Genomic DNA, 13,790 nt, shown 5'->3' on the forward strand with positions numbered 1-13,790 from the left:
AAAACCTTTTACGCCCCCAGGACATATCTTACAACCCTTGCCCTGAGGGCTGGGGGGGGGGGGAGGGGTTGTCATCCTTAAAGACCTAATTTGAAAAACTTTCAACTACGTTGAATAAAATGGCTATCTAAAATATTGATTGGATGTGTTTGGAGAAAGAGATGGGCATGAGAGGGGGGGTTAGTTCCCCTCAAATCACTTTCGACTATTAAAAGAGCACTAGCCCTTTGAATTTCCAATTGAATGAGCCCTTTTCCAAGTTTCTACGACAAAGATTTCAATAAAAACCTTATATGTTCCAGGTCATAACTTATAACCCTTGCCCAGAAGACTCTGGGGGGAGTTTTCTACTCAAAGGTATGATTTCCTGAACTTTGAACTGCGTGAAACAAAAAGGCTATCTCCAAATCTTTATTGGGCGTGTTTGGGGAAATGGTGGGCGTAGAAGGGGTGTTAGTTGCTTTCCAATCACTTTCGACTATTAAAAAGGGCACTATACATTCCAATTTCGAATCGAATGAGCCCTTTTTGAAGTTTCTATGACAACGCGTTATATAAAAACCTTATATGCCGCCTGGTCATAGTTTACAACCCTTGCCCTGAGGGCGGTGGGGGGGGGGTTGTCATCCTCAAAAATCTAATTTCCAGAGCTTAAAACTACGTTGAATAAAATGGCTATGTCAAAGTTGTGATTAGATATGTTTGGGGAAAAAGTGGGCATGAGAAGCGGGTTAGTTGCCCTCTAATCACTTTCGACTATTAAAATGGGCACTAGCCCTTTGAATTTCCAATCGAATGAGCCTTTTTTAAGTTTCTACGACAACGCCTTCTATAAGAAACCGTATATGCCCCCAGGGCATAACTTACAACCCTTGCCCTAAGGACTGTGGAGGACTGTCCTCAAAAACATCATTTCTATCTGGAAATCAACTACGCTGAACAAAATGGCTATCTGAAAATTTTAATAGGATGTGTTTTGGGAAATGGTGGGTATGGAAGGAGTGTTAGTCACTTTCCAATCACTTTTGACTATTAAAAGGGCACAAGCCACTCCAATTTTCAATTGAATGAGCACTTTTCCAAGTTTCTACGACAACTTCTTCGATACGAACTGCCCTGCTTTAAAGGTTAAAATTAATAAATTATACATTGTTCCAACATCATTCTTTTATGCCCCCAGGGCATAAGTTAAACCCCTTACCTTGATCGTTGTGGGGGAGTGTCCTCCTTTTTACTTAGTCCCCGTTTCTTGTCTCGTTCTCGAGTTTCCCTCGTTCTTTACTTAGGCAGCACGATCGCGCTGCCTATGATTTATACAACAATTTTCTATATAAACCTTATATGCCCCCAGGGTATAACTTAAAGCCCGTGCACTGAGGGCTCTGAAGGGGTTATCATCCCTAAAGACCTAATTTCCAGAACATTCAACAACGTTGAACAAAATGTTTGTCTCAAAATTTTGATTGGATGTGTTTTGGAAAATGGTGGGCTTGAGAGGGTGTTAGTCGCTATGCAATCACTTTCAAATATTAAATGGGCACTAGCCCTTTCAATTTCCAAGTGAATGATCCCTTTTGAAGTTTCTACGACAACGCTTTCAGTAAAAACCTTATATACCTCCAGGACATACCTTACAACCCTTGCCCTGAGGGCTTTGGGGGGAGGGGTTGTCATCCTTAAAGATCTAATTTCCAAAACTTTCAACTATGTTGAATAAAAAGGCTATCTAAAAATTTTGATTGGATGTGTTTGGGGAAAAGTTGGGTGTGAAGGGGGTTTGTTGCCCTCAAATTAAATTTGACAATTAAAAAGGGTGCTAGCTCCTCGAATGTTGAATCGAATGAGCCCTTTTTCATGTTTCTACGAAAAATATTTCAATAAAAACCTTATATGCCCCCAGGGCCTAACTTATAATCCTTGCCCTGAGGGTTGTGGGGGAGTGTCCTCCTCAAAAAAATATTTTCTATCTGGAAATCAACTACTCTGAGCAAAATGGCTATCTCAAAATTTTTATTGGATGTGTTTGGGAGAATTATTGGCGTGGAGGGGGGGCTAGTTGCCCTCCAATCACTTTCGACTATTAAAAAGGGCAGTATCCCTTTCAATATCTAATCGAATGAGCTTTTTTGAAGTTTCTAAGACAACATCTTTAAAAACCTTATATGCCCCCAGGGCATAACTTAAAACCCTTGCCCTATGGGCTGAGGGGGAGTGTCCTCCTCAAAAACATTTTTTCTATTTGGAAATCATCTATGCTGAACAAAATGGCTATCTCAAAATTTTGATTGGATATGTTTGGGGGAATGATGGGCTTGGGGAGGGGGGGGGGGCTGGTTGCCCTCCAATCACTTTCTACTATTAAAAAGGGCACAAGACATTTCAATTTCCAATCGAATGAGCCCTTTTTGAAGTTTCTACGACAACGCGTTATATAAAAACCTTATATGCCCCCTGGGCATAATTTACAACCCTTGGCCTGAGGGCTGTGGGGGGGGGGGTGGTTGTCATCCTCAAAGACCTAATTTCCAGAACTTAAAACTACGTTGAATAAAATGGCTATGTCAAAGTTTTGATTGGATATGTTTGGGGAAAAGGTGGGCGTGAGAAGTGGGTTAGTTGCCCCCTAATCACTTTCTGACTATTAAAATGGACACTATCCCTTTGAATTTCCAATCGAATGAGCATTTTTGAAGTTTCTACGACAACGCCCTCTATAAAAATCTATATATGCCCCCAGGGCATAACTTACAACCCTTGCCTTAGGGGCTGTGGAGGACTGTCCTCAAAAAAATAATTTTTATCTGAAATCAACTACGCTGAACAAAATGGCTATCTCAAAATTTTGATTGGATGTGTTTTGGGAAATGGTGGGTGTGGAAGCGGTGTTAGTCACCTTCCAATCACTTTTGAATATTAAAAAGGGTACAAGCCGCTCCAATTTCCAATTGAATGAGCCCTTTTTGAAGTTTCTACGAAAACTTCTTCGATACGAAGTGCCCTGCTTTAAAGGTTAAAATTAATAAATAATACATTGTGCCAACATCATTCTTTTATGCCCCCAAGGCATAACTTACAACCATTACCTTGAGGGTTGTGAGGGGAATGTCCTCCTTTTCACTTAGTTTTTGTTTCTTGTCTCGTTCTCGAGTGTCCCCGTTCTTTACTTAGGCAGCGCGATCGCGCTGCCTATGATTTATACAACAATTTTCTATATAAACCTTATATGCCCCCAGGGCATAACTTACAACCCTTGCACTGAGGGCTCTGAAGGGGTTACCATCCAAAAAGACTTAATTTTCTGAACATTCAACAACGTTGAAGAAAATGGATATATCAAAATTTTGATTGGATGTGTTTTGGAAAATGTGGGACTTGAGAGGGGCGTGTCAATAAAAACGAGCCCATTGAAGTTTCTTTGAATGAGCCCTTTTGAAGTTTCTACGACAACGCTTTCAATAAAAATCTTATATACCTCCGGGGCATAACTTACAACCCTTGCCCTGAGGGCTGTGGGGGGAGGGGTTGTCATCCTTAAAGATCTAATTTCTAAAACTTTCAATTACGTTGAATAAAATGGCTATCTAAAAATTTTGATTGGATGCGTTTGGAGAAAAGGTGGGCGTGAGAGGGGGTTTGTTGCCCTCAAATCACATTCAACTATTAAAAAGGGTGCTAGCTCTTTGAATTTCAAATTAAATGAGCCCTTTTTCATGTTTCTACGACAAAGATGTCAATAAAAACCTTATATGCCCCCAGGCCATAACTTATAATCCTTGCCCTGAGGGTTGTGGGGGAGTTTCCTCCTCAAAAATATATTTTTTATCTGGAAATGAACCACGCTGAACAAAATGACGATCTCAGAATTTTTATTGGATGTGTTAGGGAAAATGATTGGCGTAGGGGGGGGGGGGGGGCTAGTTGCCCTCCAATCACTTTTGACTATTAAAAAGGGCAGTAGCCCTTTGAATATCCAATAGAATGAGCTTTTTTTGAAGTTTCTACGACAACGCCTTCTTTAAAAACCTTTTATGCCCCCAGGGCATAACTTAAAACCCTTGACCTGAGGGCTGTGGGGGAGTGTCCTCCTTAAAAACATATTTTCTATCTGGAAATAAACTACGCTGAAAAAAATTCCTATCTCAAATTTTTTATTGGATGTTTTTGGGGGAATCCTGGGCTGGGGGGGGGGGCTAGTTGCCCTCCAATCACTTTCGACTATTAAAAAGGGCACTATAACTCTCAATTTCCAATAGAATTAGTCCCTTTTGAAGTTTTTAGGACGACCCCTTCCGTATTAAGTGCCCTGCTCTAAAGGAAAAAAATAATAAATGGTACATTGTGCCAATATCGTTCTTATCTGCCCTCAGGACATAACTTAAAACCCTTGTCCTAAGGTTTGTGGGGGAGTTTCCTCCTCAAAAACATATTTTCCATCTGGAAATCAACTACGCTGAACAAAATGGCTGTCTCGAAATTTTGATTGGATGTGTTTGGGGGAATGCTGGGCGTGTGGAGGTGGTCTAGTCGCCGTCCAATCACTTTCGACTATTAAAAAGGGCATTAGCCCTTTGAATTTCCAATCGAATGAGCTTTTTTGAAGCTTCTACGACAGCGCCTTCTTTAAAAACCTTATATGCCCCAGGGCATAACTTAAAACCCTTGCCCTGATGGTTGTGGGGGAGTATCCTCCTGAAAAATATATTTTCTATTTGGAAATGAACTACGTTGAACAAAATGGCTATCTCAAAATTTTTATTGGATAAGTTTGGGGGAATAATAGGCGTGGGGGGGGGGGGGTCTAGTTGCCTTCCAATCAATTTTGACTATTAAAAAGGGCACTAGCCCTTTGAATTTCCAATCTAATGAGTTTTTTTTGAAATTTTCACGACAACGCCTTCTATAAAAACCTTATATGCCCCCAGGGCATAACTTAAAACCATTACCCTGAAGGTTGTGGGGGAGTGTCCTCCTATAAAACATATTTTATATCTGAAAAACAACTGCGCTGAACTAAATGGCTATCTCAGAATTTTGATTGGATGTGTTGGGAGGAATGATGGGCAAGGGGGGGGGGCTAGTTGCCCTCCAATCACTTTCGACTATTAAAAAGGGCACTAGAACACTCAATTTTAAATCGAATGAACTGCTTTTGAAGTTTCTACGACGACCTCTTCCATATGAAGTGCCCTGCTCTAAAGGAAAAAAATATAGTACATTTTTCCAACATCGTTCTTATATGCCCTAAGGGCATAACTTAAAACCCTTGCCCCGAGGGCTATGGGGGAGTTTCCTCCTCAAAAAAATATTTTCTATTTGGAAATCCACTTCGATGAACAAAATGGCTATCCAAAATTTTCATTTGATTTGTTTGGGGGAATTTTGGTCGTGGAGGGGGGGGGCTAGTTTCCCTCCAATCACTTTCGACTATTAAAAAGCGCACTAGCCACTCCAATTTCCAATTGAATGAGCCGTTTTCGAAGTTTCTACGACTACTCCTTCGATACGAAGTACCCGGTTATGAAGGGAAAAAAATATATTGTGTCCACATCGTTCTTTACTTAGGCAGCGCTAGCGCGCTGCCTATGATTTAAGCATTGCTATGGACTTGTTCATGTTTGTTTCGTCTCAAACTTCACTTAACATGCTATTCATGTGAAAGTCATGACGCTGATCATGATATTCTGCACAACTCTGGAAGGACAGAGTGAGAATATTTTTACACAAGACAGTCTCGCTTAATCTTACTTCCACCGGTTGAATTATTTGTCATGTGATATGTCTTCAATCAACAAATTCCTGTTCTTGGTTATAACATTAGTGAGCAATTGCTTCATCATGTTAACGTTTGACATTCTCAAATTTGGTGATTCTGCGGTTGCCTTGTATTATATTTAGCCATTGCCTTAGTTTCATGGCTATTTTGAAAATATTTCTGAATTTCTCTTGACTGGAAATGTGTTGTCTGGCTTTATGTCAAATGATTGCTTGTGATTTTACGCCTCGTTGTGTTGGACTTGTTTTTGTATTTTTCACTTGCATAAGTTTATTAGCTCAATGGAGCTTTCTGAGGTACCCTTCTTAGAGAGCTCACATTCTCTAATAATGAGCTAATTGCCGCTTTGTATGCTCCAATTTTTAGCTTTTGATCCCAACTTAGAAGCACTCCTGAAAGCCTTTTGAATTTGTGTAAATTATTTTTGTGTTCATACTTTTTTATGGTTTTCTAATGTAAAGTCGTCTTAACTATAATAAGTATTGGACTATGTTTCAAATTTTGATCTTAATTTTATTCTTTTGCAGTCCCAAACGAGGAGATAATGATTTTCTTCGTGACTATCAAGAAGCCGAAAAGGTGGGTCGTATGAGAAATGCAACAGCTAGAGGATGTGGACGTCAGTTCCCAGACTGTCCATTCTCTGTCTTTGATGTTATCAACAAATGGAGTAAGGCCCCACAAACTGCACAAACTGTTTATTTTGATGATTACAATTATGACTACAATGAAAAAAGAGACTCCAGTGTTCAAGAGACTAGTAGCGCTAAAAATTCTGACAACAAACTGTGACTGTAGCACTATTCTATTCCTTTTGCTAAAAAAAGTAAACAAAAATAGTAAAAAATAAAAATTCTACCGGTACCTGACGGGCAAAAAGAGATGGATAAAAAAAGCCAAAGAATGCTACGGAAATAAAATTAGGGTATTAATAGCATAGGATTTTAATTTAAGGATTAAAAAAGAAAATTTGTGAAGTTTGATAGAGAAACTTGGAACAGGCCTTTTGTGACGGTATTCAGTTCATTGTCATTGCAACGATAGCATTTTTTCTGGGTATATATATTTTTCAATATTGAAAGAATATTCTCTTAAAAGATATAGACAGAAAAATTTTTAGTTGGAAACAAAACTTAACTAAATAAATTAAGAATAATGCAAGGATTGCTGTCAAATTTTAACACTTTAAAATTAAAAAGTGTACTTTAAACTTTGGAGCTAAAATATTCCATTTGCTTAAAACCTGGCTAATTAATGTTCTGAATTAGCTGATTTAGCTGGTTTATTAGCTGGTTTATTTAAAACCTAGAAAGTACAAGCTACGCAAGATTTAATTGTTGAAAAAAATAATGAATTTAAACAAACTTTTTAAAATGAAGTTGATTACTCATTACTTAAGATTATCCTATAAACAATATATAAGATTTACTGCACTGAATTAAAAAAAATTTTATCTTTTATCTTCGTGATAGGATATATTGGATCGTTTTTGGAAGTGGGCAAGCTGAAACTTTAGAAAAGGCTGGAACAAATGAGTAGTGTTAGCTAATACTTGGTTCTAAACGCGTTAAACTACATTCTGAGAGAAATCAAATTTCATATCTGCAGACAAATTTTGTGTTGCCCAACGTAAAATTAACTTCATTTGGGTGACAATTCTATGAGCAATCTGAGTTTCAAAATTCGTTTGTCCGGTCACTGAAACTCACCTTAAAATATAAATAATAGGTCTCTGTTTTTGTTCATAATAAGATACAGAGTTAGCAATGTATTTAGATAGACATTGAAAAGAGAAATGGTTTAAAGACATTTAATGGGAAAACTTGGAAGAGATTCTCTTTCAGTCAGAGTACCATCCTGAATCGTTTTTGCGATTCTGAATAGCCGTTTTTGTCAGAATTTAGCTTTTACTATGAAGTTTTGGTAATAGTATGTTAGAGGTATTTTTACAGTTGTGAATTAAGAAGCTAAAAGTGTGATATAAACTGTGAGAAGAATCAAGCTCCTGTGAAAACTTTGATTCTTAAAAATGCACTAACACTTAAATATGTTGATATATTTTTTCTAGCGTGTACTATGATTTTTTTTAGCTTTGCTTGTCAAACACTGTGTTTCAAATGTGAGTTTGATGTTGTGCAAACTATATTTTGTATTAAAAAAAACTCTCAGGCCTTGTGTAATGTAAGACTTATTTATTTCCGACTTTTTAATATGCAATGTTTACACCTTAATTTTTGAAGATTAAGCTTCTAGTATATTGTTTTTCAGTCTGTGTACACTTATTCATACTCTGCTCTGTGAGTTTTGCTGAAGTTTTTATCGGATATAGAAAAGAGAGATTAATAGTAAAAAAAAGGTTTTAACATTGTAAGATGATGTTTTAACTTTTGCAAATTCAAAGAGTTTGCCCCTTTACGCATGCTTATAATTTCCCAGATGAGGACAGTGTTGTCCCTTTTACTTTTCCCAATGGGTTCCTTTGATGTTAATTATCTATGTACAGTTTTAAAAAACTTATGCTAAGAGTGTTATAGTGTAAAGTGGTATATCACGTTTAAGTTTGTAATTCGATTGATTTAATTAAATATAATGATGAGTTTGACTGCTCCAGTGTGTCTGACAGCTCCGCGTATTGTATCTAACGGTCATAAATCTATATACCTTAGTTCTGCCCTAAGATGAATGATAACCAATCATCAAGAAGTGAAAATAATAATTTCATATAAAACTCCGAAAAAGTTATGCCAGCTTTGCCTGTCACGGAGACTACCTATCTTGTCTTTACTCAAAGCATGGCTCTCAAGTCTTTTATCACTTCCAACGAGTTGATTATTCATATAACTTCGATATCAAAACTCATATACATATACACACACACACACACAAACACAGACAAACACACACACAAACACACACAGACACAAACACACACACACAACCCAACACACCCACACACACACACTCACACACACCCACACACACACACACAAACAAAAAAACACACAATCACACACACACACACACCCAACACACATAACCGTCCAAGAAAACATCCATCAAAGTGAGAAAATTCATGTTTTTTTAAGTGAGAAAAATACTGTTTTTCCATTCTCACTGAGAAAACCAACAGACATAAAAACATTCATAAATTATGTAGAAAAGTTGTAGGTGGCAGCAGGGGTGAGGACTGGGATCAATAGGAGCCTTTCTACTGATGTATGTTTTGCCCTGGGGGCAAATAGAGTTTCATAGGCAGTGCGCTAGCGCTTCCTATGTAAAGAATGATGTTGGCACAGTGTGTTTTTTTCTCCATACCCGGGCACTTCGTATAGAAGGAGTTGTCGTAGAAACTTTGGAAAGGGCTCATTCGATTGGAAATTAGAGTGGCTAGTGCCATTTTTTAATAGTCGAAAGTGATTGTAGGGCAACTAGCCCCCCCTCCCCTACGAACATCATTTCCCCAAGCACATCCAATCAAAATTTTGAGATAGCCATTTTGTTCAGCGTAGTTGATTTCCACATAGAAAAAAAAATTTTTAGGAGGACACTCCCCTACAACCCCCGGGGCAAGGGTTTTAAGTTATTCCCTGGGGGTATATAAGGTTTTTATAGAAGGCGTTGTCGTAGAAACTTTAAGAAAGGCTCATTCAATTGGAAATTCAAAGGGCTAGTGCCCTTTTTAATAGTCAAAAGGGATTGGAGGCCAACTCCCCCCCCCCCCACGCCGATCATTTCCCAGAACACATCCAATCAAAATTTTGAGATAGTCATTTTGTTCAGCGTAGTTGAGTTCCAAATAGAAATTAGGTTTTTGAGGAGGAAACTCCCCCACAACCCTCGGGGTAAGGGTTTTAAGTTTTGCCCTGGGGGCGTATAAGGTTTTTATAGAAGATGTTCTCGTAGAAACTTCAAAACAGACTCATTCGATTAGAAATTCAAAGGGCTAGTGCCCTTTTTAATAGTTGAAAGTGATTGGACGGTAACTAACCCCCCTCTCACGTCCATCTTTTCCCCAAACACATCCAATCAAAACTTTTAGATAGCCATTTTGTTCAGTGTTGTGGACTTCCAGATAGAAATTATGTTTTTGAGGAGGAGACTCCCCCACAGCCCTCTCGACAAGGGTTGTAAGTTATGCCCTGGGGGCATATAAGGTTTTTACTGGACGGGTCATCGTAGAAACGTCAAAAAGGGCTCATTCGATTGGAAATTGAAATGGCTAGTACCCTTTTTATCGATCGAAAGTGATTGGAAGGCAACTAACACCCCTTCCACGCCCACCATTTCCCCAAACATATCCAATCAAAATTCTTTGATAGCCATTTTGTTCCACAAAGTTTAAAGCTCAGTAAATTATACCTTTGAGCACGACACTCCCCCCACAGTCTTCAGAGCAAGGGTTATAAGTTATACCCTCTGGGCATATAAGGCTTGTATAGAAACGCTTGTCGTAGAAACTAGAAAAAGGGCTCATTCGATTGGAAATTCAAAGGGATAGTGCCATTTTTATTAGTCGAAAGTAATTTAGGGGCAACTAACCTCCCTCTTATGCCCACCTTTTCCCAAAACAGATCCAATCAAAATGTTTAGATAGCCAATTTATTCAACGCAGTTGAAAGTTTTCAAAATTAGGTCTTTAAGGATGAAAACCCATTCCCCCCCCCCCCACAACCCTCAAGGCTTGGGTTTTAAGTTATGCCCTGATAGCAAGTAAGGTTTTTATTGAAAGCGATGTTGTAAAAACATCGAAAAGGCGTCATTCAATTGAAAATTGAAAGGGTTAGTCAGTGTGGCCAGATTGGCTTATTTTACGCCAAACTGGCTTATTTTGTTGGCGACTGGCGTGAAAATTTTTGGGACTGGCTTGTGGCTTAAAACTTGGCTATTTATGTTTTGAGCTGGCTTATTTCTTGGCGTGATTTACTTTTTTGGGAAGAATTTATATTTTTTGGTAATTCATCCGATTTTCGAACGAACGAACGAACGAATGCTCACGAAAGGTCAAAATCACGTTTTAACTCTATGGTCAAAATACGAATCTAACCGCGGCACTGCGGTGAAGTTTTCAAATCCTAAGAGGCACGTGGCTTCGTAACAACAGCATAAAAAGCATTAGCCATTAAGTCATGGGGTTGAACTACAGCTGAAGGTACAGTATATTAGCTGTTACTTATTAGTATAGAATAACGCTAGGAATCAAACTCATAACAGACTTATCTAACCTCTACAGATCCTGTTTAACTGTTTAGTTCATGCGAGTCATCCAGGAGTTGTCATGTACACTATGGTTATTTTCTGTGGTTTGTATTTCTGTACAAACATATTGGGTGCACAGCCTAGCCGACTGGGTACACACCCCAATGCATTGGGTACTGCCCCCAATATATTGGGTACCCCCATACCCGTTTTCACTTTTTGTCTAGGCCTAGTCTTAGAAAACACATTTATTTATATTTGAGGTTTTCTTGGCATCACTTCAGTTTAAATATGCTCAAAGGAAGAAGCAAATTGGTCATTGGTTTTCTCAGAATAGATGCAAAAGTGAAAATCACTATAGGGTAGTTGGGGATGTTAATTGTTTTATGTACTACCATCAACATAATGTACTACTTCACCACTGCAGTAGTACACCACAGGATCTGTACCTAAGAATTTGAGTGCTACACCCCACAATCAGTACTACATTAAACATGGCATAGGTCCTACTACGCTATATATGGAGTAGGTCCTGCTATGCTATATATGGAGTAGTACACATGGTTAGATGTAGGTATCAAATTCTGAGGTACAGATCCTGTGGTATACTACTACAGTGGTGAAGGAGTACATTATATGTTGATGGTTGTACATAAAACAATTAATCCCTAACTGGTATGGGGGGGGTACCCAATGCATTGAGGTATGTACCTCAATGCATTGGCCACCAGCAAATTGGGTACATGCCACAGAAAAATAGCTGGTGTACATGACTGGTTTGCACCTCCATTTTTAGCAGTGATGAGCATCAGCTTGTGACATAAGGAAACCTGAAGCAATCAATCTTGTTTCAGACTCACTTTTATTCATTTTTCCCAATGTGTTAGCCTATAGGTAAATACTAGAGAAATTAGTTATATATAATATAGGCTAATAGCTAATATGTAATAAAGTACCATATAATACTAATGAAAATATCAGAAAGAGATATCTAAGTACAGAAGCACGATAAGTAGAATAGTTACCCTTAATTTGATGTCTGATTTCTTTGTTACTGTTGCTGTAGCCTAGGCCGATAGGGTAAGACTCCTATTGATTAGCTAGTGCCCAATATGAGCTGTATATCTTAATAGAATGCAGTCTGTTCTTCACCTTACAGCTTAGACTTTATTCTTAACCAATACTAATTTTCAGAATTATCACTCTTGGCCTAGAGCGAACAAATCTTGGCCACAACATTGATTATTAAACAGGAGACATTACCTCTAACAGACAGCCACTATGGAAGTTATCCTATAGTTTTGATATTTAGAAAAAAAACTTTCAGATTTTGAAATAAACAAGATTCATTGTTATATTAAATTTAATCAATCAACTGTAGACAATCAATGCAAGTGTCCTGAAAATCTGATCATTGACCCCTCTTCTTTCTGGGCTGGGTTGACAATAGATCCAAATCTTTAATTTGTTCTTCTTTTCTCATGATAAGCTCATACACTTCTTCTTGGGAGAATTCAATTTTTACTGAATGAGATAATCCCTTACTACATAGTTTCTCTTGTTCTAAAATTATGTTACTGTTATAGTAAAGTGCCTTGTTGTAAACAATGCTTATTAATATTCAAAATGTGGATAAATATGGAAAGATATAAATCTGCTATTAGCTAATAATGTGAGGTAACATCATAGTAGGGTTTATCTAATTCAATATAGTCAGCGTATTTTGACCTACTGTATATGGTGTTGTAGATTTAGATCCATTGACAGTTTTCTTTCCAGTATTTTACAGTTCAATAGTATATGCTCAGGGGTTTCTTCTGTGTTTTTACAGTACCTGCAAAATGGGCTATTGGCAACTTCTCCATTTGGCTGCTTTATTTTGTATGAAGGAGAGTGGTGGTTGAAGTTAGCTGTATATGAACACAGGCAGTTGAACCAGACTGATTGTATACTGGTTGGAAAGGGGGATAAATAAGGTGGCTTTAATTCAAGCAATGTTTTTTAGTAATAATCTAATTGTATCCCTTATTGTTAGAGATTTCACTGGTTCCATTTGTTTTTTTGCTTCTTGCTTTTCTATCTTGTCTGCTTTTTCATTCCCTTCTTTACCTAGATGACTAGGTATATATTAAAATTTAGTAACAAAGGCTAATCTTCCAAGGCTGCTTAGGTTTTCTTTGGTTTGATGTAGGCCTATGCCCAGTGTTTCAAAGTTAGTGTTTCATAGGATATAGAGAGCAGATTTAGAGTCAGAGAATATTACTATATGTTAATTGCTCTGTTTCAGTTTAATTAGGGTCTCTAAGCACAAATTGATTGCAGCTACTTCAGCTGTTAGTGTGCTGGTCCCTGCATTGTGTTTTTTCACAGTGCATAGGCTGAGCTCTCTTAAAAAGCCTCCTCTTTCACATCCCTCTTCACTTAAAGATCGATCAACATATACTTGGGTAAATCCATTAAATTCTCTTTTTAAGAGTTATTTGAATCATGGATTGCAGTTTGGGACTCAATTTATTTCTATTTTGAGGGAAGGAATTCTAGTTTAACCCTGGGGTGATTGATCTCCAATTAAATTCGAATTCAACTCCTCCATACTCTCCTCCAGACTGCTAATGCTGGGTAGGCTTATAATAAAAATTAACCAGGAAAATATTAATGTTTAAAAGATTTAATCTGTCAGAATAACATAACTACAAGTGTAACTTGACCCCACAAAACCCCTGGAGAAAGGTATTTAAGTTATGACATTTGTCCATTGTCTATATAAAGTATTTGCTATTGAGAAAGATGTATGAATTTTTTCCATGGGGGGGGGGAGGTT

At 37.8% G+C, this 13,790-nt stretch overlaps 1 protein-coding gene across 1 annotated transcript in view; it reads left to right on the forward strand.

Moving 5' to 3' along the window:
* The window catches only part of LOC148947362 (uncharacterized), a 73,628-nt gene extending 65,264 nt beyond the window's left edge, over positions 1–8,364 (forward strand). Inside the window, exon 4 of the mRNA XM_089095812.1 lies at positions 6,301–8,364. Coding sequence (XP_088951938.1) covers positions 6,301–6,565 — 265 coding nt within the window. The 3' untranslated portion in view covers positions 6,566–8,364. The remainder of the gene's footprint in view (positions 1–6,300) is intronic.
* Positions 8,365–13,790: the final 5,426 nt, after the last annotated feature.

The sequence above is a fragment of the Artemia sp. Qi Xiang Cuo genome, chromosome 10 (genome assembly GCF_049724085.1).
Source record: "Artemia sp. Qi Xiang Cuo chromosome 10, ASM4972408v1, whole genome shotgun sequence".
NCBI lineage: Eukaryota > Metazoa > Arthropoda > Branchiopoda > Anostraca > Artemiidae > Artemia > Artemia sp. Qi Xiang Cuo.